This window comes from Scomber japonicus, chromosome 1 (genome assembly GCF_027409825.1).
Source record: "Scomber japonicus isolate fScoJap1 chromosome 1, fScoJap1.pri, whole genome shotgun sequence".
Taxonomy (NCBI): Eukaryota; Metazoa; Chordata; class Actinopteri; order Scombriformes; family Scombridae; genus Scomber; species Scomber japonicus.
In genome coordinates, this window is record NC_070578.1 from 32468776 (window position 1) to 32482734 (window position 13959).

Below are 13959 nucleotides of genomic sequence, written 5' to 3' on the forward strand. Positions count from 1 at the left end.
ACTACAGTCAACTTCCAAGCAACGGCTCAATAAAGCAAGCCAAGGCTATGGCATCCGGCCTCACAGAGAGAGCTGCAGGGAGCTCATAGTCCACTGTTGACAAGAGCCAGCCTGTAAATACGATTAAAGTGTAGAGACAGTAAGACATTAAGTGAAGCTTTACTGCACAGCCTGAACAAAAATGTGCAACTACCGAAATCTTCTCTCATATGGTTTTATTGAAGCATATTTCCACCAAATCACTGACATTTTGCATTTGCAGCCCTGCAGCCTCTAGTGAGTTCTTCCAAGTTCAAGTGTATTGTCACCTATTGTCGTGGAGCCACAGGAATATATAATGAATTGTAGCAAGGCACTCTTCATCAAAACATAAAGCCCTAAAAATTGAAATACACAATACAGTATAAGATTAAAAATGAAATAAAATGTCAAATATAGTGTAGCATAAATAAATGAGAATATTTGCTATTTTGACAGAAGCAATCTAATAGTGATTTAGTCCTATCACACAGCTCATAACATACTGTAGGCAGACCTGAGATAACATGGTTTTACAGGAGCAAAACCTAGTAAAGTCTGCCATCTGAATTCTGTCCACACATTTTTTTGTCAGACAGCCACAATTTTTCATCACATTATCCAAGATATATTTCTCAAAATAAAATTGTACTATGTAAAAAAAAAGCCGGCCAGTACAGCAAGCAACATTAGCGGTAGAGTGCAACGAGGGAAAGCAGACAGCAGCCCACAATAAACTGACAGCAGAGTGATTTTCATGAAAATATGAAAATGTTAAAAGGGGGACGGGGGGGACGGGGGGTGTTAATGTTCAACCTATTCACTCTCAGTCACATCTGCCTGATGGTAATATCATTCTGCTTACAGCTATCTCAACACTAAATGACTGATTATCTGATGTACCCTGATCTAAACTGGTAGACTTGCCATACTGTGATCTTTTCACATTTAAATGTATGGATATTTTTCTCCATCTTACTTTAGCTTTTTTATGCTTTTTATGTGCTTCTTAGTGATGTAATGTAAATACTTTAAAAAACAAGTTGATAACAGTCACATAATGATCCACATACAGTATGTTGAGACCAGTAAAACCTAATACAAGGGCATGGAGGATATCATCCACCATTGTTTGCTTTCTGATTAGCTGCAGCGAAAATAATCAGAGAGAAGGTGTTTTCCCCTCCCAAATATACATCTCCAGTGCTATTTTTGGAAATATGTGCAGGATGCGGTCTGAAAAAAAAAACAAAAAAACAAGGTGGTACAGACAAGGACAAATTAAAGGATTCCCCTGAGCACAGTGTCTTTGGAGGCACCTCCACTACCTGAACGGTTATTTTAATACCCACCCACAGTCGAATCTGAGCACTATCAATCATTCATTTCACATGTCAACTAAACACACAATCCAATGACCTTAATAAATATGCAGCCAAGAATGTGTCAGTTTTTTTCACAAGTGTGTGACTCCTTCGAGACCACCTTACCCTAACAACGTTGCCTCTCTTACATCCCTTTCTTTTTTAGCTCTGTGCTTTTAAAGACCTACTACTGAAACATCTATCATCCATACTGACAAACAATATAAAAAAAAATGAAACTAAATTGTTTAGTTTTCCTAGAAAAATGAGACAAACTGTCATTCCTTGTCTTTCTTTATCTATTTTGGAAGTCAAATAGGGAAAAAAATAAGGGCCATCCACCTTCATTCAATGACTTGGGAGGCTTAGTAAACAAACAGTGGTAGTCAGAATTCATCTCTTGTTGTTCTTTGCTTGAAATGTCAGCTTCTCAAGTACATCCATACGTGTGAGCCAAAATCCCACCTGAAATATGAGAGTGGACAATGCAAACATGTGTAAACACCTTAGCAACAAAGGCTATGGAGAGGACAGCTGTTTATGGGCAACCCCATCAGCTTGTCGAAAATGTTGCAAATGAAGCATTCAAGAGCAAGTTGAAGCTCCGGCTTTTTACAAGACAGAAGCAACAGAAATCAACAGCTACTCAGCATAAAAGGAGTTTATTTGCCGTCATGCAGATTATGGCCAGACAGAGGTTTATGTGGTACTTCCAATTTCAGGCTGGATTAATTATACCATTAGGAGGGGGCAAATAAATAGTTTTAATAAGGGGGACTGCCCAGGGCCTGTCAGGGAATTAATATATTCCTCTAGCCGAGCATGACCACAATCCAACATCTGCAACAAAAGTCAGTCATGTTTATCAGCTGTTGTATAAACATCACAGACAGCAGGGAATATTAATTGCATGCATGCCAGGGGATGTCTGACAATAAATCTTCTGTAATTGTTTAGTGAGGGACCTGATGAAACAATGGGTGGTGAAGAAGCCAATTTTGCTTTGTCAATAAAGGTCAAAGAAGGCATAGACCTTGAATGCCACAGCATATGAACTCTGAATATGTTTGGCTTACATTAGTGTGAAGTTTGATATGGTTTACTTGTATTGCACTGTACTGTATTATTGATAGAACTCTTGAGAGTGACTTTGCAAAAGTGCTGAATAAGAACATTTAGGTTGAACCAGTGTTTTTACCCATGTAACTAGTGTTGTAGGCAAATATTCAACAATTATCCCTCTTTCATCTTGTATTTTATTCTATCGAGTGTGCACTACATCAAAGAAATGCATTATGATTTTATTGTAGTGCCCAAAAGCGCCCCTGAATTTCTAAAATGATCCCCCCTGCTTGCTGTCTTGAAACTCAGCCATGTTATTCTGAGGAAATTCTGGTATTTAGGGATACTGTTATTCACTAAAACATGCATGATTTTTCCTTTTCATGTGTTTCTGGCTGTATTATTTATTATGATTATGGACAATTGTGGGCTGTTGAGAAGCACAGTCACACTATGAATCACTCTTTTTGATTATTATTGCTGTATAACACAATGTTTCCAGCATTGAAACCAAAAATGTCCTCTTAATTAAATGGTAAAACATGTTGTTTGACCACGTAGCTCCACAAGGACACACAAGAGCTCTTTTCTAATCTGACACATCGGTCTGCAGTAATCAGCTGAACAGCATCATTTATCTGTGCCTTTCAGAGCTGTTTAAAAAAAAGAATGTTTTATGATGTGACAATTCTGTTGTTGAGATATGGTTTGGCACAAAAAACACTTGTTTAGGTTCAAGGTGTGAGATAAAGTTACTACTTTTAAAATTAGTCAACCTTTGTTGTCTTGACTACAATAAAAACCACAGGGTTAAGGTCAAGGGAAGATTATAGTCACTGTTTCTTTAAAAAACACGTTGCAGTTGGAACAGGACACGAACAATGGTAACAATGGCCTCCCACCCCCCTTAAATCCTCATAATGAGGAAAATTGTCCATTTTTATATACATCATCTGAGCTGCACCACTGCTCCAGGTTATAATTACCACAGCTGCTAGATGTCATCTGTCACTCAAACTTAACTATACGTTATTTTTGGGCAGTTGATGACCTATTGTGTCATTTATCTCATGGGCGCTATAATTATTGAGAATTTCTTATAAACTATATGAAACTATATGAAAAATGTGGCTCAAAGAGTCAACCAAATGACTCTATGAAGTGTGTATAGTTAATGATAGAACCATATATATTCTGATAAACCCCAGAAGCAAAATTATAGTGTTTAAAATTCCTCATGAATGTTAAATTAAAATGTCAATCTGATCATGTAACTCAAAATAATGATCTGAAAACAAGTGCTGTCCAACAGTGTGAGTGTGAATGCATCTATCATAAAATAATTAAGTGCGGTACAATTTCCATTTAAGCATTTTATCATTCAGACAGATGAAATTAAAGTAGTGTAAACCAATTTTACACATGAGCAATAAATGCAGATATCCTGCATTCTCACACTTTCTTACATTACAGAATTGAAATTGAGAGCTGTGTTTGTGTGTGTGTGGATGTAGAAAGAGGAGAATTTTGACCTCTGGTTAATCATGTAAACTATCCCGCAAATATTTTAATGGGCTATTATTCCTTTTCAGGCTATGTTTGAGCAATTGATATAACATTACAGTGGTGGTAACTTGTAAATGATATAAGAGCCATCCATTTTAACATCCTTGAAAAGTGAGTCCGTCTAATTTGTTCATCACTTAAGTTACGTAATTTTCCACCAAGGGAGGTTTAAGGCATTGAAATAGAAATACTTAGCATATTAGATGAATAATTCAATGATTACTTGCAGGCATTTTCATGCATAAGTAGATGCCAATTACCTTCCCTCGACATTTAACACTCTATCATTCCCTGCATGTACTTGGAAACAATGCTGTTTCTAGACAGATAGGCACTTCATAGCAAAAGGCAATGTAATTGGCACAAGAGAAACACATGAAATGTGACACTGGAAGAAAAAAAAATGAATGCAACTGAATGTATTAAAAATACATTATAATCTTCCTTTGTAAACTCTGTCCAGCTAACAACAGACAGAATAATGCTGACATGATGAATACTCTTGATTGGAAATATCACTGAATTTTATCCCTTTCTCATTTCAGTTCAACATCAAATAAATAATGTATGTGTTTGTCGCTTGCTCATTGTTACCTTCAGTCATATGTGGAGAGAAAAAGTAAATCCTGAGTGCATTTCTCTATTTTCTGCGTGAGTTGAGCTCATCAGACAATCCCCTCTGCTCCCTCCATTGTCATGTACGATCCAAATCATTTTCACAGTGACATGAAAACCCCCTCAATCAAACTAGGAGCACGCCTGGAAAAACTGCATTTGATTTCAAATTAATCGGGTCAAAACCAAAATCCCCCTTTTTTTCTGGTTATTTACATATTCACACGGTGGTTGTTTTCTATACATTCCTCTTCTGCTTTACATAATACATACTTTTGGCACCACAGAGATGATGACGTTCAGTTTTCCTGTCTCAGCTTAATGCATGATGTTTGACTCATTCTTTCTTCCTATGACAGAAGCTCCTCATCTCATCTAGGGAGATATCTCACAACACATATATCACACGAATTACTGTTTTTTTTTTAAAGCATCCCAGGCACCGTTTTACAGTTGCCAGTTTCAATTAAATCTGGGATTTGAGTGTAGCTAATGCAATTCCGCCCATCCTGGCTTTTCAAAAAGATGTGCGACACTGTCTTTCCGGCTTCAGTAATTGTTGTGCTATAATCAAGCTGGATTGAGCCTGGACTTTTTTGTTTACTCTGAAAGGCGTTCTTTTGCCAGACATCAATACTTACTTGCATTTGCAAATGATAAAGCGATCCCTTTCATGTGGGAGAGCCTCACCTTTTCCCTCAGAGACATTTTTTATGACAACATCTAATCCGGCTTTGTTTCCACTGTTTGGGGAAAAATGCTACAAGAAACAAGTTGTCTTACACCAGAGGAAACATCCTCAAAATGTTAACGCTGCAGTTTTTGAACTTTGGCACTTATAATTCTGCTTATCCTGATTTGTATGAGCAACGGCACGCTTGTCAGCAAAGCGCGTAACGTGAGCAACAGTGACATTTAACACAGCAGCCTTTTTATACGGAAACCTTCACCTGATACATTATGCTTTCTCAAGAGTCTAAATTCTCTAAAATGACATGTTATATTTATTTGTTCAGTGACTTATTTATGAGAAGGGTGAGCTATGGAATAATGTGATGTGTGCTGAGTGTGGGAAAAGAGCTATACTGTACTGTATTTTGGAGCTTTGATATAACGCACTGCAGTGGTAAAACAGGATAAAAAGCAGGGAAAAAGATAAGTCAAGCACATAATTTCTTTCTCACTGAAGTAGAATATCACTTATGGACATATTTAACTTCTTATACTTGAAACATTTAGCTGATATTAAATATTTTAAAATCAGGTGGTTTCCTGAGGGGGAAAACAGTTAGTGGAGGAGGTAATCGATTTATAGTGGATTTCGGCTACAGGGTGACACAGAGTGCTGCTTTGAAACTTCTGCGGATTTCAAACACATTCATTACCACAAACAACACAAAGCAACTGATACGAGTCCAGCTGGTGAATACAAAACTTTAAACCAACTTCGACGCCAGTGCACACTAACAGCATCCAGCAGGCCATTATCACACTAACTACAGCCTTGTGTCTGACCCCAGAGAGGTGAGTTTTACTTTACACACATCCCAATCTCACTGCGACTGACTCAACCTTTTGTTTCCACTTTCCTCAACTTGGTAAAATGTGTCTTTGCTTGTTATGGATGTAGTTATTACGATAAATGGCATAATAGCGTCTGCAACTTACAATCATTTTCATCATCAAGTGATACGACAACTATTTTCTCACTTTCTTAAAGCTCAAGGAAACAACTTCAAAACGGTTTGCTATCACATAAGGTTAAAAAAAAAATGCATTAACTCCTCACATTTGAGAAGCCAGAACTAGATAATGTCTGGCATTTTAGCTTCAATTATCAATGAAATATTATCCATGATTATTATTTTCTGGTGATCATCATTTCAGCTCTTGGAAGGAATTCTTTTGATGTTAGCTAAGGCACTTTTTCTTTACAGGCGAGGCATTGCACCTCTAGTACAATACACCACCGAAACCCCTGATTTGGCTTGTGGCACATTAAAATGACTACGGAGTGGCTTTGTAACAGATATAATACTTTAAAGGCTTGGTATAACAAAAAGAAATTGTCAATCTGAAGAAAAGCACTTATCTACCAGGAGCACTGGGGTTCTGTGTCTGCTTCCCCGCATCTGACCGATGGCTAAGCTGAGAACTGGCAACAAGCAGGCAGATGCATCTGATTCACATCAAGGGCAATCAGTGAAGCCTCTCCCCAACTTCCAAGTATCACTCAGGGAAAACACAAGGGGACAAGTTAAGCCAGGCAGAGGGGAGGGAGGAGGGGCGGAGGTGTGAGGTGAGGAGAATTTGGAATTGGATGACGGATGTGACTTGATTACTGGTTAACTACCCTGCTGGTGCACCACTCCGATCTGGATGAGAAACCCGCTGGCGGCTGGATTATCAATTTGGAGTAGGCAAGACTCTATTTGAATCTATTGTTTCATTCCAGGCAGACTGACAGTAACAGGGCCCCTGGCTTTGACTGAGCTTGGTAGTTGGCTTTTCTTGCTCATGCTTGCTACAGTGATTTGCCACCTCACCAACTCTTTAATAAAATCTCCTATCAAGCTTCTCATCAAATTTATCAGAGGCCTGTATATTGAAGCACCTGCACCTGCCACAAAGTTCCGGTTCACACACACCTGCTGCTCATAGTTAGGGCTGACATGATGAAATGCAAAGGAAAGTCAGACATGCAGGGTGGAGTACGTCTTTTCTCACACTGGAAATAAGACGATGGTTGAAAAGATTGAGATGACTGACAAGAGGAGCTTTTGATCAGCTTGAAATTCACAAATTAAAAGTCAGAGAGGTGTGGACTCCATTTTAGCTTCATGTATTATTAACAATGACACACACTCTGTCATGTAAAAACCTGATATATTATCTGATATAGACCATAATACTGTTTTAAAGATATTAGATTATAAAGCTGCAACATATACTAATTGTACATGTGTTTGAAAGGAAGCAGAACAACACCACCACCATAGATGTTTCACATGTTGTGATTACTGACTAGGAAAAACTTGGAAAACTTCCATGGGAATTAACTGGAATAAACTGGGAATTTATTAAACTGAAGGTATGTTCTTATGAGGGAACTTAAATATAGTTGTGTAAAATAATAATTAATTCCCATAAATTCCCATGGAACGTTTCCAATTTGGAATATTTCCAAAATTCCCTAGCTTAACTTCCCATGGAAATTTACCGGAAACTTTACGGAAATTTACCGGAAATTTTTCACCCATTTGCAACCCTATTACTGACAACTCTCTTTGCAGTCCACAATCTAATTTCAAATAATTTTTCCCAGTTCATTGTTACACTGGTGAAAATAGAGCAAAGGTAATTAATCTAAATGTCTAATATATCTACTGAATATATCAAATATGTAGTGACAGCGAAGCTAAGATTAAAGATGTTGGTTTATTTCAGATATTTTACCTAAAACTGGAGTCGCCCACAACAGGTCATCCAAGGCTCATGGGTATAAAAAATGTTAGCTTTCAGAATCTAAGGAGAAATAATTAAAATAAGTGTCCATGACATTCTTATTAGTTATCAAGAGTTATCAAGAGCACTTTTCTTTTTATCTATGTTGAGAAGTGTTAACGCTATCAGCAAAGCTTCAAATTCTGGATTTCAAACTAAACTAATCTTTGGGTCACTCTACAATCAACCTTTTTATTGAAAGAACATCATCAAATAGTTCCATAAAATAACAGCTAACTACACAAGGTAAAGACGATGACTCAAACAACGAGCAAATATGTGGTTTCAGTGATAGTAGTGTCCATAGCAACCACCATAGTAACAACAGAAAGCTTGCAAGAACCTTGATAGTAACAGACAAAATAAACATCATATTCATATATCAAGTATTATGAACATTTCTCACCAGAGATGTTATCAAAAAACACTGAACTTAAAATATTGTATTTTCTATTGAGAATAAAAAGTAAATTATGTATCTTGTTTTATTTAGTTTTGACTGAAAGAAACACGTCATGTGAAGTGGACTGACTGCTGTGATATGCTGTTTAGTCTATGGGGACTACACAGCGTTAAAAGCACAATATGTGTAATGGTAACATGCAAAATGACTCAAGAAATTGGTGTTATTGGTGATACTAGGGTGTATTATTTGGGTGAAGATGTCTATCTAACAGAACCAACATTGCACACTTGGGGGTTATGGAGTGTTATTTACCAGACAGCCAGATTCTCATCAAAGACACTGAAGGATCCAGTGTTAAAAGTCAGGAAATCTAAGCCTCTGCTGCATCGATTTTATTCATTCTTATTTTAGTCTGTCTGTTGTGAGCCCCCCAAACTTCATGGAAGTGTTAAATCTCTGGAGTGTCTGTCTTTGTAGAGAGATGTTTCACAAAGAATTTATAAATATCTGTGTATAACTATTGTATATTGTCCAGAAACTTAAAAAATATTCAGATGTTATTTTTAGATGATGTCTCATAGGGACTGCGCCTCGGTCTCAAACACATATCAAAGATTTTGGGGGAGTATTTTTTTTGCTTATTGTTATCAAAAAACCACTAATGTTCGCTTAAGATGTGATACAGTGTAACCTCATTCCCAACAGCTTACCTATCACTGCAACTTGTGCATTTTCATTTCTCCTCTCTTACAAATGTTATTAAATGTGCAGTTTTATAAGCTCGGGAAAGCACCACTGTCTCTGGTGGATATTTGTTTGGGTATGTTGCCTCTGATGTTCTTGCTAGTTTTTTTTTCCCACAAATCATCCTCAGGCAAACAACCAACCTACACACACACACAATTTGCAGGACTGTGATTATCTACAGGCTTAGACGCTGCAAGCTGCTTTTTGTCTGACCTCAACAACAGATTTGACACTCTTGCTTCAGCAGGTAATTGAGTGTTCTGAGTTTACAGGTGTTTCACAGTCACTGATAAACATCACATATGAAGAAACCACCAGTTTAAAGGATAACATAGTATATATACACACACACAACTGTATGGAAATACATGGTAAGCAGTTGACATAATTTAGGGGGTTTATTATAAATTAAGAAAGATTATACTAGATTAGGATTTGCATGGATTACCATTTACATTTGAATGCATGCATTTCATAGGTAATGCTTCCAGATAACGAGTGTAATGAAGTAATTGAGACAAGACAACGAATGGCACTGCTGCAGGATCAGTGCATTAAACATCACAGTACAAAATATTAACATGGATTGGGAGGCTGAGCAGATATTTGAGTGCTGATCACTGAATCATGTGTATAATAAAATTGTGTTTGGAAAGAGTGCAGATTATAAAATTGAAGAGCCACAAATTTTAATTATAAGTGAGATAATAAACCTTGGATGAGAAAAACTGTAGTAGGTGAAATGTTTAAGTTAGCAACTGTTGATTTAATTAATAACTGTCACCAGTAGATTTACTCAGCTGTGGTTAATTGATGTTAATGCTGTCAGTGGGTCTGTTGACACTGTATGCTCTCTGTATGCCAGTGTCTCTACTATTTATGTTTGGTCAAAGATAATTTGACCAACACACTCTCTATCATTTTTTTTTTTAAAGCTTGGAAAAAAATTGGAGACGGCTGTGTGTTTTTGCATTTCATAGAGAAGCAAGTGAGAAGTGTGGCAGGTGTTTTCTATGTAAACCATCTTGGTGATTGCCTCATCAATTTCAGACCGACAACTAGCAGGATGCACAGTTGTTGTTGAGTGTAAATGAGAAGAAGCTGGTGAACAGACTTGTTGGAATCCCCCCCCCCCCCGCCCTGTTATACTTTTAAGCCTATCATCATTATGTTATGCTAATCATGCTAAAAGATCTAAATTGAGAGCTTCAAGATTCAGAGCTGGTAAAGCTGCTTCTTCTGTCAGTCTATGAAGTGAGAGTATGGAGGTATTGACGCTTCGACATCGACATCAAAACATGATCAGACATGATTAACAAGCAGTTCATGATTAGTATAATTACTCAGCCTTTTTTTTTATTATCATAAAACAATAATGCCACTTCCAAATGCCATGATTAAATTTGATTATTGAGTAATGTAAATATGATTTTACCAGCAGAGCGAGTACAATATCATTCTAATCTGCTTCCGAGAAATAATACAATAATAGTAAAAAATCATCACGAAAACATCCAAAAATAGCTCGTCCAATTTGTTTAACTGTGTTTGACTTCTGTTTTCTCGTAAACAACGCTCTTGGGGAGTCTGCACAGTTTGAAGACGGCATACAAAAAAAAAAAAGACGTCACAACCACACGGTTTGATTAAAGTGCTGACCAGGACCAGGGCCTGTCTGGTGAGTGAGATGACAGACGGCAGAATACTGATGGAGGCATTAAGGTCAGAGGGACAACCTTGATTTGAACAACAGCTGCATATCGCATCCACATTCGACAAAAGCAATTTTCCCTGGGACTAGACCCACTCATCCAGATCCAGTCATGCAGGTGAAAACAGGTTAGAGTGATACAAATATTCAAACGTTACCAAATCTGCCCCTTCAGTCGTTGATGTTTAGTGAAATTTCATCAAAAGTGACAAATTGAGAGTAGAATTGGACGCATTAAAATGTGTTGATTTACTACGTAGGAGAGGCTAAAGATTGTCTGCTTAATCTGCACTCATGGATTTCGTATCAAATTTATAATTACACTTATTAGCATATTAAGTATAAAATTCAACTCTAATCTGCAGTCCATTTACATTGCTTTTCATGAACTGTGCCACACTACGCTACATTGAAAGGGAAATTATCTATCAGGCCCCACAAATACTGTACTGCCAATGTAAAAAAGGAGTGAAATGAAGCGGGGTTAATAGAGGTCTTCACCCTCAGTGGATAGGAAAGAATGTGGGTATAGCTGTAGTCTTGCTCGAGAGTGACAAGAAAGCCATTGAAAGCATGATTTTATTTTAGCTTTAGTTAGATAATTATCCAGTCACCACATTCGATATGTTTCTTCATAAGACAGTGCATTCAGTGACTTGTCTAATAGCTTCTAGTACCAAGAACTGGATGCTAATTGCTGAATACTAGAACAGGGCTATTTACAGTAACATGAGCCTAGAAGGAAATGGCTTTTCTAAATCGATTATTTTATGAGCAGACAGAGCAGGCATAAGAAGAACATACTGTATCACCACATGGCTGATCATCCTCTAACAGGCTGGTTTAAAACAAAATCATCCAAGGACAAGCTTCAAACTGCATATCATGAAGATATTTAATATCATTTTTTTATATGACGTCTAGAAAAGTGTAGGGAAATGAATGGATCCAGATATTCTCCTTAAATGAATACAGACAAATTCAGTTGCATGACATTCATTCCAAGAGGAATAAAAATCCAGTATAATGGCTTTTGTTAATGTGAATCTCTGTCAGTTTTTCTCTCCATTCTGTAGGTTATAAGATTTCACACATATTTAATGAAATACTCCCTAAAGGTACCTTAGTGCAGGCTTTTTTTTTTTGGGTTAGGCAGAAACAGTAATAAAGTATACTTTGAAGTCCAAACTCAATAGTTGCTTTCAGACACATTCAGGCATTTTTTTGAACCCCCTGCTATTGTATCGACATACCCCAGTTCCTATTTATTCTGCTATTTCACTGAAACTATCCAAGTGTTTGTTGCTATGCTTCTTGTTACCTGGTCTCTCAAGCTTTGCCATCAGTTAACAAACTAATTGTGTTGAATTCTCTTTTCAGACTGACCCTGTCTTGAAACACATTTCGGCAATGAAAAAGCATCTCTTTGTGTCATACACTGCCGGGTTTGTATCTTTTTCATTTGAACTAAATTGCTATGGAAGTTTTCTTGAAATGCTTGTGCAAAGAATAAACTACTAGTTGATTATTTTTGTTAGGGGAAGCCTCTTTGCCCTAAGGCATGGGACAGTTTGAAATGGGTTCATCATTCATTTCTCAAATCTCCAGCAATAGGCCTACTAGCCATGAATATTAAAGCGCATCAAAAAATAGTTATATCCCGCAGCTAAATGCTGATGAAAATGCATTTTCACTGTCCATTTGCATACCAGTGAGGTAAGATATGGGCATCATGTGCTGTCTTTAATTGGGCATGAAACTGGATTATACAGACTTATTTCTAAATGGAAAGATTACGGTCACACACATTTGCTGCCGGATTAGATTTAACAGTATAAATCCACACATTATATATGATTACTTAAAAGGTGTTTAAATGTTCACATACTGACAGACCTTATAGTTGGCAGCTGAATTTGGACCTTTAGCTTGTGTTAAAGGAACATTACCAAACCAGCAATGTGTTAGTCTGTGTTTGAATACCCAGTGGTTCCTACTTAAAACTAAGTAATTCCCTAAACTAGCAGGACACTTCAGCTTTTAATTGAAGTATTTATTTATCTATTTTTTAGCAAATATCATTAAAACAGAGGTAAATGGTCATCTTTTGGGGACTTAGGGATGGGGATGCTCTAGTGAGTACTCACAGCACCAGGACAGTGAGTGTGAGATTGAGTCAAAATAAACTACATTATGAGTGTTCATGTTACAATAGTGTGGCTCATTGAGGTGTTTATTAGTTTTGGACAACAACAGAGGAATGTGGCACATTGAGATAAGGTATATTAGGTTGTAACTACACAGCAAATACTTTTTTAGTGGTATAGTTTTTTTCTTTTCATGACATCTGTGGACAATAAGACAAATATCTATCAAAACCAGACTTATCCTTCAAGGCCTGCCTTCAGAACATTATTTAAATTAAATGATAAAAAATATTAACAACAAATTGTATCAAAAGTAAAAGGTACCCATTCTAAATAACAACTCTTTTGAAAGTCTTAAGTCTTAAATGATAAGTGCTTTCATATGTAAGAAGCATTTTGATGTTGTAGTTTGTTTAGGTGTTGTCAAGTCAAACTACTCTTTACAATATATTGCTCAATATTATAGTACTTTAAAATCATATTTCTAAACTCATCATGTGCATTACAGGTAGAATTTGTGGCAGAAAAGATGGGAGTGTGGGAGTAAAATGTACAAAATCTCCTTCAGAAACAAGGTTTAAAAAGTATAATTCATAAAATCATGACTTTTTTAAAATACCCTCAAAATTGTATTTGTATTGAGTACCTTTACTCAAGCACAGTATTTTCAACTCCTACTTTGAAGTGTTCAATTCAGTGATGATCCTTCTGCAGAAATAAATTATAAATCTCAGGTTGCTATTTTTGCTGTTATCATAAGAAGACATGTTTTTAAAATCAATTAAAGTTGTTAAAATTGTTCCCATGTTGAAGGCTCCA

The 13959-nt window shown here is 36.7% G+C and overlaps 1 protein-coding gene across 1 annotated transcript in view; it reads right to left on the reverse strand.

Annotated features, from left to right (window-relative positions):
- Positions 1–7299, reverse strand: part of luzp2 (leucine zipper protein 2) — a 90169-nt gene extending 82870 nt beyond the window's left edge. The window contains exon 1 of the mRNA XM_053321123.1: positions 7274–7299. Coding sequence (XP_053177098.1) covers positions 7274–7299 — 26 coding nt within the window. The remainder of the gene's footprint in view (positions 1–7273) is intronic.
- Between the last annotated feature and the right edge of the window lie 6660 nt (positions 7300–13959).